Source organism: Oncorhynchus keta, chromosome 30, assembly GCF_023373465.1.
Source record: "Oncorhynchus keta strain PuntledgeMale-10-30-2019 chromosome 30, Oket_V2, whole genome shotgun sequence".
Classification (NCBI taxonomy): Eukaryota; Metazoa; Chordata; class Actinopteri; order Salmoniformes; family Salmonidae; genus Oncorhynchus; species Oncorhynchus keta.
The window spans coordinates 31,292,666-31,315,187 of NC_068450.1; the positions used below are offsets into that span (position 1 = coordinate 31,292,666).

At 43.5% G+C, this 22,522-nt stretch overlaps 4 protein-coding genes across 4 annotated transcripts in view; all 4 read right to left on the reverse strand.

Annotated features, from left to right (window-relative positions):
• LOC118372123 (protocadherin beta-11-like) overlaps positions 1–2,981 on the reverse strand; it is a 32,118-nt gene extending 29,137 nt beyond the window's left edge. The window contains exon 1 of the mRNA XM_052487009.1: positions 547–2,981. Within this exon, the coding sequence (XP_052342969.1) occupies positions 547–2,835 (2,289 nt within the window). The 5' untranslated portion in view covers positions 2,836–2,981. The remainder of the gene's footprint in view (positions 1–546) is intronic.
• A 6-nt stretch (positions 2,982–2,987) lies between these two features.
• LOC127913766 (protocadherin beta-16-like) lies at positions 2,988–6,049 on the reverse strand. Its single transcript, XM_052487010.1, has 2 exons — positions 3,463–6,049; positions 2,988–3,020 (listed from the first exon to the last, which is right to left on the reverse strand). The coding sequence occupies exons 1-2, from the start codon at positions 5,878–5,880 to the stop codon at positions 2,988–2,990; spliced, it is 2,451 nt and encodes an 816-aa protein (XP_052342970.1). The 5' UTR covers positions 5,881–6,049.
• A 965-nt stretch (positions 6,050–7,014) lies between these two features.
• On the reverse strand, positions 7,015–13,184 carry LOC118384093 (protocadherin beta-16-like). Its single transcript, XM_052487011.1, has 2 exons — positions 11,339–13,184; positions 7,015–7,761 (listed from the first exon to the last, which is right to left on the reverse strand). The coding sequence occupies exons 1-2, from the start codon at positions 13,022–13,024 to the stop codon at positions 7,015–7,017; spliced, it is 2,433 nt and encodes an 810-aa protein (XP_052342971.1). The 5' UTR covers positions 13,025–13,184.
• Positions 13,185–13,255: 71 nt separating this feature from the next.
• Positions 13,256–16,658, reverse strand: LOC118372122 (protocadherin gamma-A11-like). The gene is made up of 2 exons (XM_052487012.1): positions 14,064–16,658; positions 13,256–13,300 (listed from the first exon to the last, which is right to left on the reverse strand). Exons 1-2 carry the CDS (start codon positions 16,506–16,508, stop codon positions 13,256–13,258), a joined length of 2,490 nt encoding a protein of 829 aa, XP_052342972.1. The 5' UTR covers positions 16,509–16,658.
• Positions 16,659–22,522: the final 5,864 nt, after the last annotated feature.

The following is a 22,522-nucleotide window of genomic DNA, read 5'->3' on the forward strand; positions in this document are numbered from 1 at the left end:
TACACAGTGTGAGTGAGCGAAGCAGCCCTCTGCTGCTATGAAGACACAGGTGTCGCTGTCCACACAGGGTGGTGCTGAAGCAACATTGCAACACTACAGAGTTACAAATAAATCACAAGCACTAACGCTCAGTTCGAAATAAGCTAAGTATCTAAAAACACAGCACACATACAAAACGAACCTAAATCTTTTTATTGGTTACTAAAACAATACGTAATCCTTGATTTACTGCTATAAAATAGAGAAGCGAGAGAAAACCATCTACTGAGATACCGATAAAAAAAGAGTGAGGATCCAGGGTAAAACAGTTGAGAAAAAGTTATACAAACAAACTTATTGTAAAGATGTACTACAACAAAATGAGCTACTTTATTTAAACTCCAAGAAACTCACCTCTAGTGGAGAGTCTGGTTCATCCAAGATGTTCTGTTCACTCTGCATCCGCTGCATCGTCCCTGTAGAACTGGGGTCCATTATCAGTACGTTCTGACTACAGGGTCTGACGAATTTACAGTCACTCTTTCTGGAGTCAGTCGTCCTGCACACCTCGTAATTGTACACGTGCTGTAGAGTTCCTGTCCCCAAGGTGTCTGCGTAACGCGGTGGATAATACGGAATAACCGGGAGATTGGAATGATAGAGGACGCGAGACTGTCTCAATCTGTATATTTTCACTGATATAATAACCACTAAACATGTGATGAACATAAATGAGACTACAGCCAAAGCCAAGACTAAGTAAAAAGTCAGGTTGTCATTGTACTCCTTGTCGTGCGTAAAGTCCGTGAACTCCGAGAGCACTTCAGGGAAGCTGTCCGCCACCGCCACGTTAACATTGACTGTAGCTGAACGAGAGGGATGCCCGTTGTCCTCCACTACAACAGTGAGCCTTTGCTTCACAACATCTTTATCAGTGACTTGGCGTACAGTTCTTATTTCTCCATTCTGTAAACCCACTTCAAACAGCGCCCTGTCTGTCGCTTTCTGCAGTTTATACGAGAGCCAGGCATTCTGTCCAGAGTCCACATCAACAGCCACCACTTTAGTGACAAGATAGCCCACATCTGCAGAACGAGGCACCATTTCAGACACCAGAGAGCTGCTCGTCTGGACTGGGTACAGAACCTGAGGCGTGTTGTCGTTCTGGTCAAGGATGCTGATTTTGACTGTGGCATTGCTGCTGAGAGGCGGGGAGCCTCCATCTTGAGCTTTAATATAAATCTCAAATGATTTAGTTTGCTCATAATCGAAGGAGCGCACTGCTTGGATGGAACCTGTCTCCGCATTAACAGAGATGTAGGACGATATCGGATTCCCATTCAATTGAGAATCAATGAGCAGGTAGGACATGCGTGCGTTCTGACCCCAATCTGAGTCCTGAGCCTTCACAGAAAACACTGACACCGCCGGGACGTTGTTTTCCATCACAGTGGCAGAGTATAAACTCTGCTCAAAAACGGGCGCATTGTCATTAACGTCTGAGATTCTAAGTGTGATGGTTTTACTGGCCGACAGGGGCTGGATACCCTCATCTACGGCGGTGAATGTAATGTTATATTCGGCATTACGCTCTCTGTCCAAAACACCATCTGTCACAAGGGTGTAATAGCTCTTTAGAGACGACTGGATGGCAAACGGGATCTTGGTATTTATCGAACATTCTACCTTTCCGTTTAGACCAGAATCTATGTCTTTTACATGTATTATAGCCACGGTTGTGCCACTGATCGAATTTTCAGATATTGGACTCGAGAATGACGTTAGTGTAATCAAGGGGACGTTGTCATTCACATCAATAACATCAATAATTACTTTTGTGGAGTCCATTTGTCCTCCTTGGTCTTTAGCCTGTAAACCGAGTTCATATTGCTTATTCTTTTCATAATCAATTTGGCCAGTTACTGTTATTTTGCCTGTATTCTCATCTAAAGAAAATAATTCTGCGACGTCGGGAGGTACACGAGCAAAATGGTAAGTGACATGACCGTATGGCCCCTCATCTGCGTCAGTGGCACTTACAGTAGTCACTACAGTGCATGTGGCTGCATTTTCGGTTACAGACGCTTTAAAAATCGGATGCATAAAAATGGGGCCATTATCATTGGCATCAAGCACAGTTATGTGTATTTGAAGTGCTCCAGATCTCTGCGGGTCCCCCCCGTCTACAGCAATCAAGGTGAGAAGCAGGTTATCCCGTTTCTCTCGGTCTAAAGGCGCAAACAGATACATCTCCACATATTTGCTGCCATCGGGACCAGTCTGGATTTTAATGCTGAAATGATCAGTAGGGTGCAAGGTGTAGCCTTGCAGTGTATTGATACCGACATCTGGGTCTGTCGCACTCTCCTGTAATATCCTCGTACCCGGCAGAGTAGACTCTGAGATTTCTATTTGAATGTATTTTTCAGTAAAGAAGGGCGAGTTGTCGTTAACATCTAGTATTTCCACCACAATGCTAAGCAGCTGCATAGGATTCATCATAATCATCTCGAAGCTCAAGCTGCAGGGCGATGTCTGTCCGCATAGCTGCTCCCTGTCTATCCTCTCTCCTACGACCAGTATCCCTTTGTCTACATCCAACCTAATATACTCGCTGCTATCGCCGCTAACAATGCGAGCGCCACCCGATTTCATTCGTTTAGCGTTAATTCCTAAATCCTCCGCAACATTTCCAACAAACGAGCCCTTTCTCATCTCCTCTGGGATAGAATAACGAATCTGCCCGTGAATAATCTGGGCGAGGAAAACAAGAATAAAGGCCTGTACTTGCCGTTTAAGCGAGCGTCCATTTCTGGCAGAACCCGTGGACTCAAACCAAATCAACGAATTCCACATGGTAAAATGTCAAATAAGACCACACAAGCTATATTCAAATTCGATTAAACACATCTGGTCACTGTTGAAACTCTAAGCCAGAATCCATCAATGTAATAGCTCGTGTCAACAAAAAAAGGATAGCGAAGAAAGAGCGCATTCGTGCTGAGCCCTCACTCTCTGACACTGAGGGAATATGGGAGGTACTGAGGAGGGTACAGCAGTGTTCACATCGGTTCAAGTATGATTTTAAGACCAACAGCGGCCCGCAGAGTCCGATATGAAAATAGTTGGCCACTCAATATAATGACGTGAGAAACGCATGCAATCATATTCTCTAAGTTATCAACGACACATATGTACTTCAAGTATTACAAACAACAAAACAGTTATTTGAAGAGGAAAGACAACAACGGGATAGATGATGTAAAAGGAAAACATCACTTTACGAATTATCTTTCAAACCATGATTAATTACCTGGTTCAAAACACCAGGAGCACAATGTCAGCATAGGACCCTTCACCCATACCGCCAGAGGACGTTATGTGACATTCCAACATTCTCTGATGTTTTACTATGAAACTTTGGACATATTGATGAGATGCATTTCAATACAAGTTGCTATAATTGAAACTCATTAAACTCACCTCTAGTGGAGAGTCTGGTTCATCCAGGATGTTATTTTCACTCTGCATCCGCTGCATCGTCCCTGTAGAACTGGGGTCCATTATCAGTACGTTCTGACTACAGGGTCTGACGAACTTACAGTCACTCTTTCTGGAGTCAGTCGTCCTGCACACCTCGTAATTGTACACGTGCTGTAGAGTTCCTGTCCCCAAAGTGTCTGCGTAACGCGGTGGATAATACGGAATAACCGGGAGATTGGAATGATAGAGGACGCGAGACTGTCTCCATCTGTATATTTTCACTGATAAAATAACCACTAAACATGTGATGAACAGAAATGAGACTACAGCCAAAGCCAAGACTAAGTAAAAAGTCAGGTTGTCATTGTACTCCTTGTCGTGCGTAAAGTCAGTGAACTCCGAGAGCACTTCAGGGAAGCTGTCCGCCACCGCCACGTTAACATTGACTGTAGCTGAACGAGAGGGCTGCCCGTTGTCCTCCACTACAACAGTGAGCCTTTGTTTCACAGCATCTTTATCAGTGACTTGGCGTATAGTTCTTATTTCTCCATTCTGTAAGCCCACTTCAAACAGCGCCCTGTCTGTCGCTTTCTGCAGTTTATACGAGAGCCAGGCATTCTGTCCAGAGTCCACATCAACAGCCACCACTTTAGTGACAAGATATCCCACATCTGCTGAACGAGGCACCATTTCAGCCACCAGAGAGCTGCTAGTCTGGACTGGATACAGAACCTGAGGCGCGTTGTCATTCTGGTCCTGGACTAATATTCTAACAGCGACCACTGAACTGAGAGGTGGAGACCCTCCATCACGGGCAGTGACGTTGAATTGAAACGACTTGATTTGTTCATAATCGAATGACCTGACAGCATGGATGGCGCCATTTTCTGAATTTACTGAGACGAAAGAGGAAGCAGTCACCCCGTTAACTTGTTTATCATCGAGAAAGTAGGAGACGCGGGCATTTTGACCCCAGTCAGCATCACTCGCTCTCACTGAGAATATAGAAAACCCTGGCGAATTGTTTTCCTGAATAGACTTACTATATACAGGTTGATCAAACTTGGGTGGGTTATCATTCACATCTGATACTTTAACAGTTATGTTCTTATTGCTGGAGAGAGGCGGAGTCCCTTCATCTGAAACTGTAATGGTGACGTTGTACTCAGACACGGTTTCTCTATCCAATGTGCTATCAGTGACTATTGTATAATAATCCGTTAACGATGACTCTATTTTGAACGGAAAATCTGCGTTAATATAGCACTGGACAACACCGTTAATTTCAGAGTCTGCATCTTCGACATTAATAACAGCTACTGTGGTTCCAGGGGGAGAGTCCTCAGGAATCGAGTTTGAAAATGACATAAGCTGTATTGTTGGAACGTTGTCATTTTCATCAGTAATTTGAATAACAACCTTGCACGTATCAGAGAGGCTACCACTATCTTTTGCCAAAACATTTAATTGATAATATTTTGTCTTTTCAAAATCCAGTCTGCCTACCACCTTAATCTCTCCAGTTTCCACGTTGAGCTCGAACAGCTCCTTCGCCTCTTTAGCAACATGAGCGATGGAGAAAGTGACCTCTCCATTCACCCCTTGATCTGCATCGTCTGCGCTAACGGTAGTTACAAACGTACCAACAGGGGAATTCTCATTCACATTCGCTTTGTAAACGGGCAGGCCACAAACTGGTGCGTTGTCATTCACATCCATGACAGTAATATCGATGTGGACATTGCCAGATCTCTGAGGCTCCCCGCCATCAGTCGCAGTCAGCACCAGCGAAAGCGCCTCCTGTTTCTCCCTATCTAACGGGTTTTGCAGGATCATCTCGACGTATTTAACTCCATCTGGTTGGCTGTGTACCTCTAATTTAAAATGATCTGTCGGTTTTAGTGAATAATTCTGTATACCGTTGACCCCAACGTCAGGGTCGAGGGCGCTCTCAATAGAAAATCGTGCCCCAGACACGGCAGATTCACTGATTTCCAATTTGATTTCATCCTTGGGAAAGGATGGGGTGTTATCGTTAATGTCACGAACCTCTACTGTAACTCGATATAACTGAATGGGGTTTTCTATGATAAGCTCAAAGCTGAAGCTACAAGGCGTAGTCTGTCCACAGAGCTCCTCTCGGTCGATTCTCTCTTTAACAACGAGGAGCCCTTTGTCTCGGTTCAGATCTACATACTGTCGTGCTCCTTTTGGTATAATGCGAGCTTTACCGGACACTAGTCTCTTCACCTCCAAACCCAAATCTCTACCAATGTTTCCAACGATCGACCCCTCTGACTGCTCCTCTGGTATGGAATATCGTGCCTGCCCAGTTACAGAATCTAGGGCACTCAGACAAAGAATGTAAAACAGTACTTGCCACCCGCCTCTGCGCCCTGTCGTACACCAATCACCCATTCCACCGAATAAAAACAGATTATCCGTATATTTACTGTTTTTGGTTGTATAATATCGATCACCAGCACATCCAGAAATGATTAACAAAATAATCGACTGTATTTCCCAGTGAAACGAAATAAAATAATCCGCGAGGACGTTAATACCAAGAGCTCTCCGTCCGTTTGAGAAGGTCTCTGTGTGCGTCGATCAGTAACAGAGAATATAGGATGGGCCACTGCGCCACCCAGAGTGATAAATAACCTGTAGAGACTATCATTGATCAACAGCGGCACTCAGAGTCCGAACACGGCAAACGCACTATAGAAACGATGCTACAGTATCCAAATGTATTACACAAAACGTCAACCAATAATCAATGACGCACAGCGCAAGACAGCTAAGATGTTAATGCAAAACCGAGCATTGACAACTACAGCATTTACAATGTGCTCTAGGAAAAATAGAATTAACAATAGCTACAAAATAGGATATTTTTTAAAAATTGTATAAACTAATCGAATATATTTTAGGATTTGTCAGGCTACTATAAACATAAGCACCACCAAACAACAACGGTCTAAGGCTTCAGCACCGGGGAAGTGGACAGCGACAGTGCGTATGTTGCACATGGAATCTTCCCAATTAATATGTGATCTTTCCTCTCAGGAACTAATCATCAATGCAATAGTGTTCTACCTACAACCTAAAAGTTTGAGAACTGTATACTGTTTAGCCTAATCATTTTAACGCATGAAGTAGGCCTAAATCACATACAATTACACTCGTTTAGAAGTCAACAGTTAAAAGGAGGCAATGCATACACTGTAGTGAGCGGAACAGCCCTATGCTCGCTACCAAGACAAAACAGACGCTGTACACATTGAGGTCGTGCTAAAAAATCCGGACAAGGAAAACCGTTGGTTTTATCACTTAGCTTTTACACACTGAAATTATGGTATGGAAAATCAGCAGGCATACTACACAAAAGCAAAGCAGACCAAAAAAATACATTTGACTTCGTTACAAAAAAATATATACATAACCTTTGATTTAGCAAAAAGAAGAGAGATGATGAGAAAAATGAGCCTCGAGTCTCCAGAACAAAACAGCTGAAATAACGATTTTTAAAAAAACTGCAAGACAATGGCTTTGCTACAACAAACTCACCTCTAGTGGAGAGTCTGGTTCATCCAGGATGTTCTGTTCACTCTGCATCCGCTGCATCGTCCCTGTAGAACTGGGGTCCATTATCAGTACGTTCTGACTACAGGGTCTGACGAACTTACAGTCACTCTTTCTGGAGTCAGTCGTCCTGCACACCTCGTAATTGTACACGTGCTGCAGAGTTCCTGTCCCCAAGGTGTCTGCGTAACGCGGTGGATAATACGGAATAACCGGGAGATTGGAATGATAGAGGACGCGAGACTGTCTCCATCTGTATATTTTCACTGATATAATAACCACTAAACATGAGATGAACAGAAATGAGACTACAGCCAAAGCCAAGACTAAGTAAAAAGTCAGGTTGTCATTGTACTCCTTGTCGTGCGTAAAGTCAGTGAACTCCGAGAGCACTTCAGGGAAGCTGTCCGCCACCGCCACGTTAACATTGACTGTAGCTGAACGAGAGGGCTGCCCGTTGTCCTCCACTACAACAGTGAGCCTTTGTTTCACAGCATCTTTATCATTGACTTGGCGAATAGTTCTTATTTCTCCATTTTGTAAGCCCACTTCAAACAGCGCCCTGTCTGTCGCTTTCTGCAGTTTATACGAGAGCCAGGCATTCTGTCCAGAGTCCACATCAACAGCCACCACTTTAGTGACAAGATATCCCACATCTGCTGAACGAGGCACCATTTCAGCAACCAGAGAGCTGCTAGTCTGGACTGGATACAGAACCTGAGGCGCGTTGTCATTCTGGTCCTGGACTAATATTCTAACAGCGACCACTGAACTGAGAGGTGGAGACTCTCCATCACGGGCAGTGACGTTGAATTGAAACGACTTGATTTGTTCATAATCGAATGACATAACAGCATGGATGGCGCCATTTTCTGAATTTACTGAGACGAAAGAGGAAGCAGTCACCCCGTTAACTTGTTTATCGTCGAGAAAGTAGGAGACGCGGGCATTTTGACCCCAGTCAGCATCACTCGCTCTCACTGAGAATATAGAAAACCCTGGCGAATTGTTTTCCTGAATAGACTTACTATATACAGGTTGATCAAACTTGGGTGGGTTATCATTCACATCTGTTACTTTAACAGTTATGTTCTTATTGCTGGAGAGAGGCGGAGTCCCTTCATCTGAAACTGTAATGGTGACGTTGTACTCAGACACGGTTTCTCTATCCAATGTGCTATCAGTGACTATTGTATAATAATCGGTTAACGATGACTCTATTTTGAAAGGAATATCTGCGTTAATATAGCAAAGAACGACACCGTTGCCGTCTGAGTCTGCGTCCTCAACATTAATAACAGCTACAGTGGTACCAGGGGGAGAGTCCTCGGGAATCGAGTTAGTATGTGACATGAGTTGTATTGTGGGGACATTATCGTTCTCATCAAGAATTTGAATGACAACCTTACAAGTATCCGTAAACCCTCCTTGGTCCCTCGCTTTCACGTTTAATTGATAGTTTTTTGTCTTTTCAAAATCCAGGTTTCCTACCAATTTGATTTCCCCTGTATCCACATTAAGCTCAAACAGCTCATTCGCCTCTTTAGCAACATGAGCGATGGAGAAAGTGACCTCTCCATTCACCCCTTGGTCTGCATCGTCTGCGCTAACGGTGGTTATCAAAGTCCCTTTTGGGGAGCTCTCCTTAACGTCTGTTTTATAAACGGGTTGACCACATACTGGCGCATTATCATTGGCATCCAGCACGGTAATATGGATGCCGACAGTTCCAGTCCTCTGAGGCTCGCCTCCGTCAGTAGCAATAAGCATCAGAGACAGAGTCTCCTGTTCCTCTCTGTCTAGGGGGGTTTGCAAAACCATCTCAATGTATTTACCACCATCGGTTTGGCTGTGTACCTCTAATTTGAAATTATCTGTCGGTCTTAGAGAATAATTCTGTATACTGTTAACACCAACGTCAGGGTCAACGGCGCTCTCCAGAGAAAAGCGCGCCCCGGAAACGGCATATTCGCTGATTTCCAAATAGATTTCATCCTTTGGAAAGGACGGGGTGTTATCGTTAATGTCACGAACCTCTACTGTAACTCGATATAACTGAATGGGGTTTTCTATGATAAGCTCAAAGCTGAAGCTACAAGGCGTAGTCTGTCCGCAGAGCTCCTCTCGGTCGATTCTCTCTTTAACAACGAGGAGCCCTTTGTCTCGGTTCAGATCTACATACTGTCGTGCTCCTTTTGGTATAATGCGAGCTTTACCGGACACTAGTCTCTTCACCTCCAAACCCAAATCTCTACCAATGTTTCCAACGATCGACCCCTCTGACTGCTCCTCTGGTATGGAATATCGTGCCTGCCCAGTTACAGAATCTAGGGCACTCAGACAAAGAATGTAAAACAGTACTTGCCACCCGCCTCTGCGCCCTGTCGTACACCAATCACCCATTCCACCGAATAAAAACAGATTATCCGTATATTTACTGTTTTTGATTGTATAATATCGATCATCAGCACATCCAGAAATGATGAAAAAAAGAATCGACTGTATTTCCCAGTGAAACGAAATAAAATAATCCGCGAGGACGTTAATACCAAGAGCTCTCCGTCCGTTTGAAAAGGTCTCCGTGTGCGTCGATCAGTAACAGAGAATATAGGATGGGCCACTGCGCCACCCAGAGTGATAAATAACCTGTAGAGACTATCATTGATCAACAGCGGCACTCAGAGTCCGAACACGGCAAACGCACTATAGAAACGATGCTACAGTATCCAAATGTATTACACAAAACGTCAACCAATAATCAATGACGCACAGCGCAAGACAGCTAAGATGTTAATGCAAAACCGAGCATTGACAACTACAGCATTTACAATGTGCTTTAGGAAAAATAGAATTCACAATAGCTACAAAATAGGATAATTTTTAAAATTTGTATAAACTAATCGAATATATTTTAGGATTTGTCAGGCTACTTACTATAAACATAAGAACCACCAAACAACAACGGTCTAAGGCTTCAGCACCGGGGAAGTGGACAGCGACAGTGCGTATGTTGCACATGTAATCTTTCCAATTAATATGTGATCTTTCCTCTCAGGAACTAATCATCAATGCAATAGTGTTCTACCTACAATCTAACAGTTTGAGAACTGTATACTGTTTAGCCTAATCATTTTAACGCATGAAGTAGGCCTAAATCACATACAATTACACTCGTTCAGAAGTCAACAGTTAATTAAAAGGAGGCAATGCATACACTGTAGTGAGCGGAACAGTCCTATGCTCCCTATCAAGACAAAACAGACGCTGTCCACATTGAGGTCGTGCTAAAAAAAGCCGGACAAAGCTACAACCGTTCTATCACTTAGCTTTTATACTCTGTTTGAAATTATTTTGCTGGAAATTCAACAGGCATACTACACAAATCAGAGCTGACCAATAACCCATGTTTGACTTCGTTACAAAAATATATACATAACCTTTGATTTACCAAAAAGAAGAGAGGTGATGAGAAAAGGAGCCTTGATTCTCCAGAATAAAACAGCTGAAAATATAACGTTTTTTTAAAAACTGCAAGACAATAGCTTTGCTACAACAAACTCACCTCTAGTGGAGAGTCTGGTTCATCCAGGATGTTCTGTTCACTCTGCATCCGCTGTATCGTCCCTGTAGAACTGGGGTCCATTATCAGTACGTTCTGGCTAGAGGGTCTGACGAACTTACAGTCACTCTTTCTGGAGTCAGTCGTCCTGCACACCTCGTAATTGTACACGTGCTGTAGAGTTCCTGTCCCCAAAGTGTCTGCGTAACGCGGTGGATAATACGGAATAACCGGGAGATTGGAATGATAGAGGACGCGAGACTGTCTCCATCTGTATATTTTCACTGATAAAATAACCACTAAACATGTGATGAACAGAAATGAGACTACAGCCAAAGCCAAGACTAAGTAAAAAGTCAGGTTGTCATTGTACTCCTTGTCGTGCGTAAAGTCAGTGAACTCCGAGAGCACTTCAGGGAAGCTGTCCGCCACCGCCACGTTAACATTGACTGTAGCTGAACGAGAGGGCTGCCCGTTGTCCTCCACTACAACAGTGAGCCTTTGTTTCACAACATCTTTATCATTGACTTGGCGAATAGTTCTTATTTCTCCATTCTGTAAACCCACTTCAAACAGCGCCCTGTCTGTCGCTTTCTGCAGTTTATACGAGAGCCAGGCATTCTGTCCAGAGTCCACATCAATAGCCACCACTTTAGTGACAAGATATCCCACATCTGCTGAACGAGGCACCATTTCAGCCACCAGAGAGCTGCTAGTCTGGACTGGATACAGAACCTGAGGCGCGTTGTCATTCTGGTCCTGGACTAATATTCTAACAGCGACCACTGAACTGAGAGGTGGAGACCCTCCATCACGGGCAGTGACGTTGAATTGAAACGACTTGATTTGTTCATAATCGAATGACCTAACAGCATGGATGGCGCCATTTTCTGAATTTACTGAGACAACAGAGGAAGCAGTCACCCCGTTAACTTGTTTATCATCGAGAAAGTAGGAGACGCGGGCATTTTGACCCCAGTCAGCATCACTCGCTCTCACTGAGAATATGGAAAACCCTGGCGAATTGTTTTCCTGAATAGACTTACTATATACAGGTTGATCAAACTTGGGTGGGTTATCATTCACATCTGATACTTTAACAGTTATGTTCTTATTGCTGGAGAGAGGCGGAGTCCCTTCATCTGAAACTGTAATGGTGACGTTGTACTCAGACACGGTTTCTCTATCCAATGTGCTATCAGTGACTATTGTATAATAATCGGTTAACGATGACTCTATTTTGAACGGAATATCTGCGTTAATATAGCACTGGACAACACCGTTGCCGTCTGAGTCTGCGTCCTCAACATTAATAACAGCTACAGTGGTACCAGGGGGAGAGTCCTCGGGAATCGAGTTAGTATGTGACATGAGTTGTATTGTGGGGACATTATCGTTCTCATCAATAATTTGAATGACAACTTTACACGTATCAGTAAACCCTCCGTGGTCGCTCGCCTGAACATTTAACTGATAATTTCTTGATTTTTCAAAATCCAGTCTTCCTACCACCTTAATCTCTCCTGTATCCACATTAAGCTCAAACAGCTCCTTCGCCTCTTTAGCAACATGAGCGATGGAGAAAGTGACCTCTCCATTCACCCCTTGGTCTGCATCGTCTGCGCTAACGGTGGTTATCAAAGTCCCTTTTGGGGAGCTCTCCATAACGTCTGTTTTATAAACGGGTTGACCACATACTGGCGCATTATCATTGGCATCCAGCACGGTAATATGGATGCCGACAGTTCCAGTCCTCTGAGGCTCGCCTCCGTCAGTAGCAATAAGCATCAGAGACAGAGTCTCCTGTTCCTCTCTGTCTAGGGGGGTTTGCAAAACCATCTCAATGTATTTACCACCATCGGCTTGGCTGTGTACCTCTAATTTGAAATTATCTGTCGGTCTTAGAGAATAATTCTGTATACTGTTAACACCAACGTCAGGGTCAACGGCGCTCTCCAGAGAAAATCGTGCCCCAGACACGGCAGATTCACTGATTTTGAAATGTATTTCATCCTTTGGAAAGGATGGGGTGTTATCGTTAATGTCACGAACCTCTACTGTAACTCGATATAACTGAATGGGGTTTTCTATGATAAGCTCAAAGCTGAAGCTACAAGGCGTAGTCTGTCCACAGAGCTCCTCTCGGTCGATTCTCTCTTTAACAACGAGGAGCCCTTTGTCTCGGTTCAGATCTACATACTGTCGTGCTCCTTTTGGTATAATGCGAGCTTTACCGGACACGAGTCTCTTCACCTCCAAACCCAAATCTCTACCAATGTTTCCAACGATCGACCCCTCTGACTGCTCCTCTGGTATGGAATATCGTGCCTGCCCAGTTACAGAATCTAGGGCGCTCAGACAAAGAATGTAAAACAGTACTTGCCACCCGCCTCTGCGGTCAGTCGACCTCCAGTTACCCATTCCACTGAATAAAATCAGATCACCCCAATATTTCCTTCCTTTGATTATATAATATCGATCATCAGTACATCCACGCAAAAATAGAAAAAAGCAACAGTATTTCCCAGAGAAATAAATGAAAATAATCCGTGAGGACGTTTATACGAAGAGCTCTGTGTGCGTCGATCAGTAAGAGCGAATATAGGATGGGCTACTGCGCCACCCAGAGACAGAATTGACTTGTAGAGGCCGTCACCGATCAACAGCGGCACTCAGAGTCCAAACACCGAAAACGCTCTGCAGAAACGACACAATCCACATGTTTCACATGCACCAAAACGTCAACCTGCATTCAATAACGCACAGCCCATGCAAGGTACGATGTCATAGAAAAAAAACACGCATTGAAAACTTAACTATTTATTGTGCTTCGGGAAGAAAAAAAATGTCTATAGACAACTACATAGGAAGACCGAAATAAGGAAATGTATAACTATAACTAACAGCGAAGAGCAACGTCTGAGGGTTCAGCACCAGGACCGTGGACAGAGACAGATCGCTTGAGTGTTATGGAAATACAGCGCGTATATTTCCACATGCCATTTCCAACATACATTTGAGCTCTTTCCATTCTCTGTCTAGTCATTGTCTTTTACCAACTACCTAAAAGCTTGAAAAAGCTGTATGCTGTTCAGCCTAAGGATTTTTACACAGGTCTTACTTCACAGAAAAATAACTCTTGTTCAGCAGCCAGTGATTGAAAATAGGAAATGCATGCAAGGTATGAGTGAGCGGAGCTCCTATGCTCGCTATAAAGACGAAATATGTGCTGTCCACACATTTTGTATTTCTGAAATAGCCTGACAACGTCACGTTGTATCTATTAGCTGACCTACAACTATTGTTTTTGTTGCTAAAAAATTTACAATATTTCATACACCAAAATAAAATAAAAAAGAGAGAGATGCTGAGAAGAACGAGCACCGAAGCTCCGGAAAAAATATTTGTCATTTAGTAAAAAATAAAAATGGCAACAATTAGTTTGCTTCAATAAACTCACCTCTAGTGGAGAGTCTGGTTCATCCAGGATGTTCTGTTCACTCTGCATCCGCTGCATCGTCCCTGTAGAACTGGGGTCCATTATCAGTACGTTCTGACTACAGGGTCTGACGAAATTACAGTCACTCTTTCTGGAGTCAGTCGTCCTGCACACCTCGTAATTGTACACGTGCTGCAGAGTTCCTGTCCCCAAAGTGTCTGCGTAACGCGGTGGATAATACGGAATAACCGGGAGACTGGAATGATAGAGAACGCGAGACTGTCTCCATCTGTATATTTTCACTGATATAATAACCACTAAACATGTGATGAACAGAAATGAGACTACAGCCAAAGCCAAGACTAAGTAAAAAGTCAGGTTGTCATTGTACTCCTTGTCGTGCGTAAAGTCAGTGAACTCCGAGAGCACTTCAGGGAAGCTGTCCGCCACCGCCACGTTAACATTGACTGTAGCTGAACGAGAGGGCTGCCCGTTGTCCTCCACTACAACAGTGAGCCTTTGTTTCACAGCATCTTTATCAGTGACTTGGCGTATAGTTCTTATTTCTCCATTCTGTAAGCCCACTTCAAACAGCGCCCTGTCTGTCGCTTTCTGCAGTTTATACGAGAGCCAGGCATTCTGTCCAGAGTCCACATCAACAGCCACCACTTTAGTGACAAGATATCCCACATCTGCTGAACGAGGCACCATTTCAGCCACCAGAGAGCTGCTAGTCTGGACTGGATACAGAACCTGAGGCGCGTTGTCGTTCTGATCTTTAACATATATCAGAACAGTTGTATTACTGCTAAGCGGTGGCGAGCCTCCGTCTTGAGCTTTGACGTGTATTTTGAACTCCTTAACCTGTTCATAATCCAGTGAGCGCACTGAATGAATTACACCGTTCTCAGAGTTAATTGAAAAATAGGTGGAGACTGGGTTTCCGTTTAGCTCACTGTCAATTAGATAGTAAGATATAAGTGCGTTTTGACCCCTATCTGGATCCGTCGCTTGAATAGCAACCACTGAAACGTGGGGAGAATTGTTTTCCATAATGTACGTGCTATACACATTTTTACTAAAAGCTGGTGCGTTGTCATTAACATCAGTAATGTCTAAAACGACAGTGGTCATGCTTGATAACGGAGGTAAACCTTCATCGGTGGCAATGAGGGTAATGTTGTAGCTAGAAACTTTCTCCCGGTCTAAGCCCTTCTCAGTTACCAATGTGTAGTAGTTTCTAAGAGACGTTTTTATCTTAAAAGGGAGATTTTCGTTGATGTTTAAACGCACCTGTCCGTTTTTACCAGAGTCTACATCCTGGACACTTATCAATGCCACAACTGTACCAGGGATAGCATCTTCTGCGATTTTACCCGAAAACGATGTCATGGTTATGATCGGAGTGTTATCATTCACGTCTAGGATATCAATAATTAATTTACTCACACTTGTAAGACCCCATGGGTCTTTAGCTTGAATGTGTATCTCGTAATTCTGAACAGTTTCGTAATCTATGTCACCAGTTACTTTAATCTCCCCGGTATAGGGATCTATATTGAACAAGGGCGGGGTACCCTCATCCATATGTGTGAAGGAATACGTCACATTTCCGTTATACCCTTGATCTGCATCGATGGCACTTACTTTTCCTACAGCTGTGCCTCCCAGCGAGTGTTCTATAACAGTGGCTTTGTACAAAGACTCAGTAAATATAGGTGCATTGTCGTTTGCGTCTAGAACAGTAATATGTATCTTAACGGTTCCAGTTCTCTGTGGGTCCCCACCATCGACTGCAGTTAGTATCAGGGAGTGTTCGCTCTGTTTTTCACGGTCAAGTCCAGACTGCAACACCATCTCTGCGTATTTACTGCCGTCGGCTCGACTATGCTGTTTGATAACAAAATGATCAGTTGGTTTTAGAGAATAGCTGTGAAGGGAGTTGATACCTACGTCAGGGTCCGCGGCACTGTCTAGCAAGAACACGGTCCCTATAGGTGCAGATTCACTGATTTCTAAATTAAGTTCTTTCTTCGAAAACGCTGGGGCATGGTCGTTTATGTCTTGAATTTCGATAGTAATCGAAAATAATTCAAGCGGATTTTCTAAGACAATCTCTAGACTGAAACTACACGGAGATTTCTGACCGCACAGTTTCTCCCTGTCAATCCTTTCTTTCACAACCAAATGTCCTTTGTTCGGATTCAGCTCTACATATTGGTTATTACCGTCTATAACTAACTGCGACCGACCTGAAATAAGTCTCTTTATGTCCAAACCAAGGTCTTTCGCCACATCTCCTACAAACAAGCCCTTTCTCATCTCCTCTGGTATAGAATATCGAATCTGTCCATTCACCGCACTCAGTACGCAGACAAGCAAAATGGAGACTCGCACTTGCCATCTCAAACCCCAGCCTGCGCTCTTCAAAGCCTCTCCTGCGCCCGTTCTCCCAAAAATATCCATAACGTTACCCAAAAACGGGCAAATATGATGCAATCCAAAAGTCCTATGCAACAAAAATGCCAACGTTTGAGATATATTTGTCTCAATAAGATATTGTTGCTTTTACTCCGTTAAAATGCATTCGATGGCGTTGTGCGCAATGGTCCTCGCTTGGTCTTGTCACTGACGTATTTTACTTTGTAACAGCAGTTATACGCGTCTGAGCTGAGATAGGTCTCTTGGACAACAGCACCACTCAGAGTGAGTGTGCAAAACGACAGACGAGACGTACGAGATACCAGACTCGGTCTCGGGGATGGCTAACTCCGGAGATTCAGTGAGTGACCGTTTTGGCCACCCGAAGTGTTTGTAATGTTAAAGTAGTTTAATGATTTTATTTTTGGGTCAAAGAAGACCGTAAAATCACAGCGAAAAAAAAGTTGAACTTAGGAAATCTGTTCCCAAGTAAACCCATGAATTAAAAGAAATAGACACAAGCTATGTGGTCGTGTCTCAGTGTAATCAAGGCATGAAATGATTGTTATTTTCAAACACAATCTCTTTTTGGGCTTAGTTCTGGTCAATTTGAAGTATACAAATTATTATATTCCGGACCCCGACTATTAACTCTGACAAAAATGGAAGTGTATTGATGTCAATTCAGGGCTCATCTGTGAAAGAGACCATGGTCTCAGTTTGACTCCCTGTTAAATTAAAGGCTAAATTATTAATATTTTTTAAACGTCACAGGCCTATGAACCCTCTATTTAAATATTTGGCCAATGCTGTTTCATACATCATGAAACATAAGTGTCTGGTGTAGGGAGCCACATCTTAGGGTTTTAAACATCAAGGTTGTGTGAAGGGATAGAAAGGTGCACACAGCACTGTCTAATGGGACTCTAATGGGATCTGTCAGATCATTTCCTGTTTTTTTAATAAAATGGACTTGTTAGTAAAACAGAATGCTTATGAATGGTGTTGTCAAGCGGGTCAGAGATTCCATGTGAGTGTGCCCATGACATGGTAAATGCTGGTTTGATACTAAACAACCACCACTGGAGGGCAATAAGCAACCATAGTATAGACTACTGATGTCTATTACACTCACAGTGTATTTAGGAACAGAGAAAACCCAGCAAAACACAGGTTCCCTTCTAACATAGCAAAGTCATTGTGCAGACAGTTTCTGAACACTGCATTACAAAATTACAGTGAGCACACACAACCCACTCTATCCATCTCCCTCCCTCCCTCCCTCCCTCCCTCCCTCCCTCCCTCCCTCCCTCCCTCCCTCCCTCCCTCCCTCCCTCCCTCAACAGAAATCTGTTATATTATTTTATTAGGATCTCTTTAAGTCCTCATTTGGACTCATCTTCCAAGTCCTTAAACATTAAAATACAATTTATAATACGAGTACAATTTCACATATGACACACTATTACAAACAGACCTAATATACTAAAATATTGACCAGATAAATAACAGTCTAAAAATATATATTGATTCTTCATCTACCATAGTCCAGCACAACATTCCTATCTATTATATTTAAATGGTTTTAAAGTATTGTTTGAATTTATATATTGAAAGGTTTCTGGTTTGCTCAGATAAATGATTCAATTTCTTTATTGCCTTAAATCTAAATTTGATTTTGCCTCTCTCTTTTCTGTCCCGATAACACACTGATGGTGGACAATCTATTCCTAGTATTTACTGAATGTCTGTCTCTTACCAATGGAATACTGTTGTGAATACAGTTTGGCCGATTTAAATGGTGTATATTATGAAATAAGCATGTTTTTTTTCCAATTACCTTGTTGATTGATGACCAACTAAGAGCATTGAGCATGACGACAACAGAATAACCATATCTCCACCTTAAAACAATATTTGCTGCTTTGTTCTGTGAAATCTGCAGCCTCCTAATTTCACTTGCTGATGCATTTTCCAGACCACTGTCACGCCTTGGTCATTGTATTTTGTGTTTTCGTTATATATTTGTTCAGGCCGGGGTGTGACATGGGTTTATTGTGTTGTCGTATTGGGGTTTTTGTAGGCATTGGGATTGTGGTTGATTAGGGGTGTGTCTAGTTTAGGCTTGGCTGCCTGAGGCAGTTCTCAATCAGAGTCAGGTGATTCTTATTGTCTCTGATAGGGAACTGTATTTAGGTAGCCTGGGTTTCACTGTGTATTTCGTGGGTGATTGTTCCTGTCTCTGTGTAGTGTTCACCACGCTGCATTTCGGTCCGACTCTCTTTCGACAAACGAAGAACGCCGTTACAACCACAGAACAGTAGATCACCTGACTCCCAATTAATGCTTAGGTTAATTGCTTAAGAATCTTTCCTGGGAAATATTTAGCTATCCTTCTGATCATGCATGCAGTTGTATATATATTTTTTTTTTACATAGATTAGTTATTTGAGATGACCATGATAAGTAGTTGTCTAGCTGCACTCCTAGTAGTTTGCTTTCTGACACTTCCTCAATTTGTACTCCCCCCATACTTAATTGTATCCCATGCTGTGTTGGCCTTTTCCTGGTCGAACAGACCAATAAAACTTAGATTTTCTTGGTGTTTAAAACAAGTTTGTTCCGGCAAATCCACTCCCTGATATTTTCCAAATCTACTTGTTGAGCTTGCTGTACCTGTTGAACTGATTGTCTTGCTGTATAAATTGTAGTATCATCTGCAAATACAGTAGCTTGAGTTTCAGATGAGGCATAAGGAAGGTCATTGGTATATATTAAGTAAAGAAGTGGCCCAAGGCAGCTGCCCTGCGGTATTCCACAGTTTAAAGCATAAGGGGAAGAAAATGAACCATTGATATCGGTGGACTGTTTCCTGTCAGTTAGATATGACTGTACCCAATTCAATGCTACCTCGTTGAAACCATAATGCGTTAATTTTGTCAAAATTATTTTATGATCCACCGAATCAAATAAGGCACTACAATCTAAAAAAATAGTCCACCCACAAACCTGCCATTATCCATAGCATTGAGCCACTGGTCAGTCACGTCAACCAATGCAGTGGCAGTGGAATGGTTTTTGCGATAAGCATGCTGATTGGCTGTAATCAGATCATTCTTTTCCATGTACTCCCATATTTGTCTACTCACAATACCCTCCAATATCTTACTGAGTGAAGGGAGTAGACTAATTGGTTGACTATTGGCAGGAGCAATGTTTTTTTTGCTGTCTTTCGGGATAGGACACAGTTTAGCATGCTTCCATACATTTGCAAATGTCCCCTTTTCTTGTGACTAATTAAATATGTATCTCAGTGGAGCTACAATCTGGGGAGCAGCACAGTGAAGTAAACAATTGTCCATAAGACCATAACCTGTAGATTTACAATCAGGTAATGACTTCAATAGGTTTAACACCTCCTCCACTGACACCGTTTGTAGACTAAAAGAACAGTTTTTTTTTGCTCATGATATGATCATGACCATCCGCCAGCGCAGAATGAATCCATTCGTTCCGTGCAATGAAGCGTTCCATGGAATTGTGTTCATTTGCGCTTGTGCACGCATTTTACGCATGTTGAACTAAACCACATATCAAGAGGTACAACGACAGTTTTACTATATATGTGTATTATGTGCCATGTTAACTGCAGGACGTGAGTTTCTCGAAAATGCCCTGAATGTCTCTAATCCTACAGCCGTGAGCATACTTCCGTTTCATCACACGGAAGGGGACTTTGTTGGACAGCGGGGCTGGGCAGTTACATACAAGCGTCTCCCTATTCATGCCATTTTAACAGTAACATTTTAATTGGAAATGTTACAATATAGTATGCAATATGTCGTGGCGTAGACCTCAAACAGCAGTTGTGCAAAAATAAGGGATCTATTTCATGATGTACTTCCGGGTTGGAGCGAGCGGTCGCATCCGCAGTTCGCTCCGCAGGTAGTATAACTTTTCATTACATTTCATTACATTTCATTATAGTACAACGGTTTGATTTGTCTAATCTTAGCAATTTCTTCTTAGCTAGCTACATAGCCGTCTTTGTATCAAAGATAATTGCGTAATTATCGTATTTCGTCGTCCTAACGTAGTCTACACTGCTATCTGCCCAGCAGCTAGCCAGCTAGCAAACCTCCACCGTCTACCGAATAGCAGCACTGTAGAAACTATTACACTCAACTGAACGACTTGATTAGTGTAGTGTTAGCTAGCTACATAGTTGTCTTTGCTGTCTTCGTATCCAAGATAATTGTGTAGTTTAGAGTGTGTAGTCTTAGAGTGATTATCTTAATTTACCGAGGTTAGCTAGCCAGCTATTTGTCGTCCTTAACGTAGGAGACACTGCTAGCTAGCCAACAGCTAGCCAACGTCTACTGAATAGAACTTCCCACTCAACAACCCGGTCGCATTCCGCTTCGCTCCACAGGTAGTATCACATTTTCATTTCATTTCATTACAGCACAACGGTTTGATTTGTTTGATCGTAGCTAGCTACATAGCTAGCTACATAGCCGTCTTTGTATCAAAGATAATTGTGTAGTCTAGAGCGATTTTCTAGGTTAGCTAGCCAGCTATTGTCGTTCTTTTAACGCAACGTAACGTAATCAACACTGCTAGCTAGCCAGCTAGCCCCGAATAGCAGCACTGTAGAAACTATTACACTCAACGGAACGACTTGATTAGTGTAGTGTCAACAACGCAGCCACTGCCAGCTAGCCTACAAAGTCAACAACGCAGCCACTGCCAGCTAGCCTACTTCAGCAGTACTGTATCATTTTAATCATTTTAGTCAATAAGATTCTTGCTACATAAGCTTAACTTTCTGAACATTCGAGACGTGTAGTCCACTTGTCATTCCAATCTCCTTGCATTAGCGTAGCCTCTTCTGTAGCCTGTCAACTATGTGTCTGTCTATCCCTGTTCTCTCCTCTCTGCACAGACCATACAAACGCTCCACACCGCGTGGCCGCGGCCACCCTAATCTGGTGGTCCCAGCGCACGACCCACGTGGAGTTCCAGGTCTCCGGTAGCCTCTGGAACTGCCGATCTGCGGCCAACAAGGCAGAGTTCATCTCAGCCTATGCCTCCCTCCAGTCCCTCGACTTCTTGGCACTGACGGAAACATGGATCACCACAGCTAACACTGCTACTCCTACTGCTCTCTCTTCGTCCGCCCACGTGTTCTCGCACACCCCGAGAGCTTCTGGTCAGCGGGGTGGTGGCACCGGGATCCTCATCTCTCCCAAGTGGTCATTCTCTCTTTCTCCCCTTACCCATCTGTCTATCGCCTCCTTTGAATTCCATGCTGTCACAGTTACCAGCCCTTTCAAGCTTAACATCCTTATCATTTATGGCCCTCCAGGTCCCCTCGGAGAGTTCATCAATGAGCTTGATGCCTTGATAAGCTCCTTTCCTGAGGACGGCTCACCTCTCACAGTTCTGGGCAACTTTAACCTCCCCACGTCTACCTTTGACTCATTCCTCTCTGCCTCCTTCTTTCCACTCCTCTCCTCTTTGACCTCACCCTCTCACCTTCCCCCTACTCACAAGGCAGGCAATACGCTCGACCTCATCTTTACTAGATGCTGTTCTTCCACTAACCTCATTGCAACTCCCTCCAAGTCTCCTACCACTACCTTGTATCCTTTTCCCTCTCGCTCTCATCCAACACTTCCCACACTGCCCCTACTCGGATGGTATCGCGCCGTCCCAACCTTCGCTCTCTCCCCCGCTACTCTCTCCTCTTCCATCCTATCATCTCTTCCCTCTGCTCAAACCTTCTCCAACCTATCTCCTGATTCTGCCTCCTCAACCCTCCTCTCCTCCCTTTCTGCATCCTTTGACTCTCTATGTCCCCTATCCTCCAGGCCGGCTCGGTCCTCCCCTCCCGCTCCGTGGCTCGACGACTCATTGCGAGCTCACAGAACAGGGCTCCGGGCAGCCGAGCGGAAATGGAGGAAAACTCGCCTCCCTGCGGACCTGGCATCCTTTCACTCCCTCCTCTCTACATTTTCCTCCTCTGTCTCTGCTGCTAAAGCCACTTTCTACCACTC

Excerpts from the sequence above, each read along its gene's own strand:
- LOC118372122 (XM_052487012.1), bottom strand. The coding sequence starts at position 16,508 with ATGGATATTTTTGGGAGAACGGGCGCAGGAGAGGCTTTGAAGAGCGCA. Across the intron at positions 13,301-14,063 it reads AACCAGACTCTCCACTAGAG|AGCGTTTTCGGTGTTTGGAC; the intron begins GTGAGTTTATTG and ends TCGTTTCTGCAG.
- LOC118384093 (XM_052487011.1), bottom strand. The coding sequence starts at position 13,024 with ATGGGTAACTGGAGGTCGACTGACCGCAGAGGCGGGTGGCAAGTACTG. Across the intron at positions 7,762-11,338 it reads AGAATGACAACGCGCCTCAG|GTTCTGTATCCAGTCCAGAC; the intron begins GTTCTGTATCCA and ends AACGCGCCTCAG.
- LOC127913766 (XM_052487010.1), bottom strand. The coding sequence starts at position 5,880 with ATGGGTGATTGGTGTACGACAGGGCGCAGAGGCGGGTGGCAAGTACTG. Across the intron at positions 3,021-3,462 it reads AACCAGACTCTCCACTAGAG|TACCTCCCATATTCCCTCAG; the intron begins GTGAGTTTAATG and ends TACCCTCCTCAG.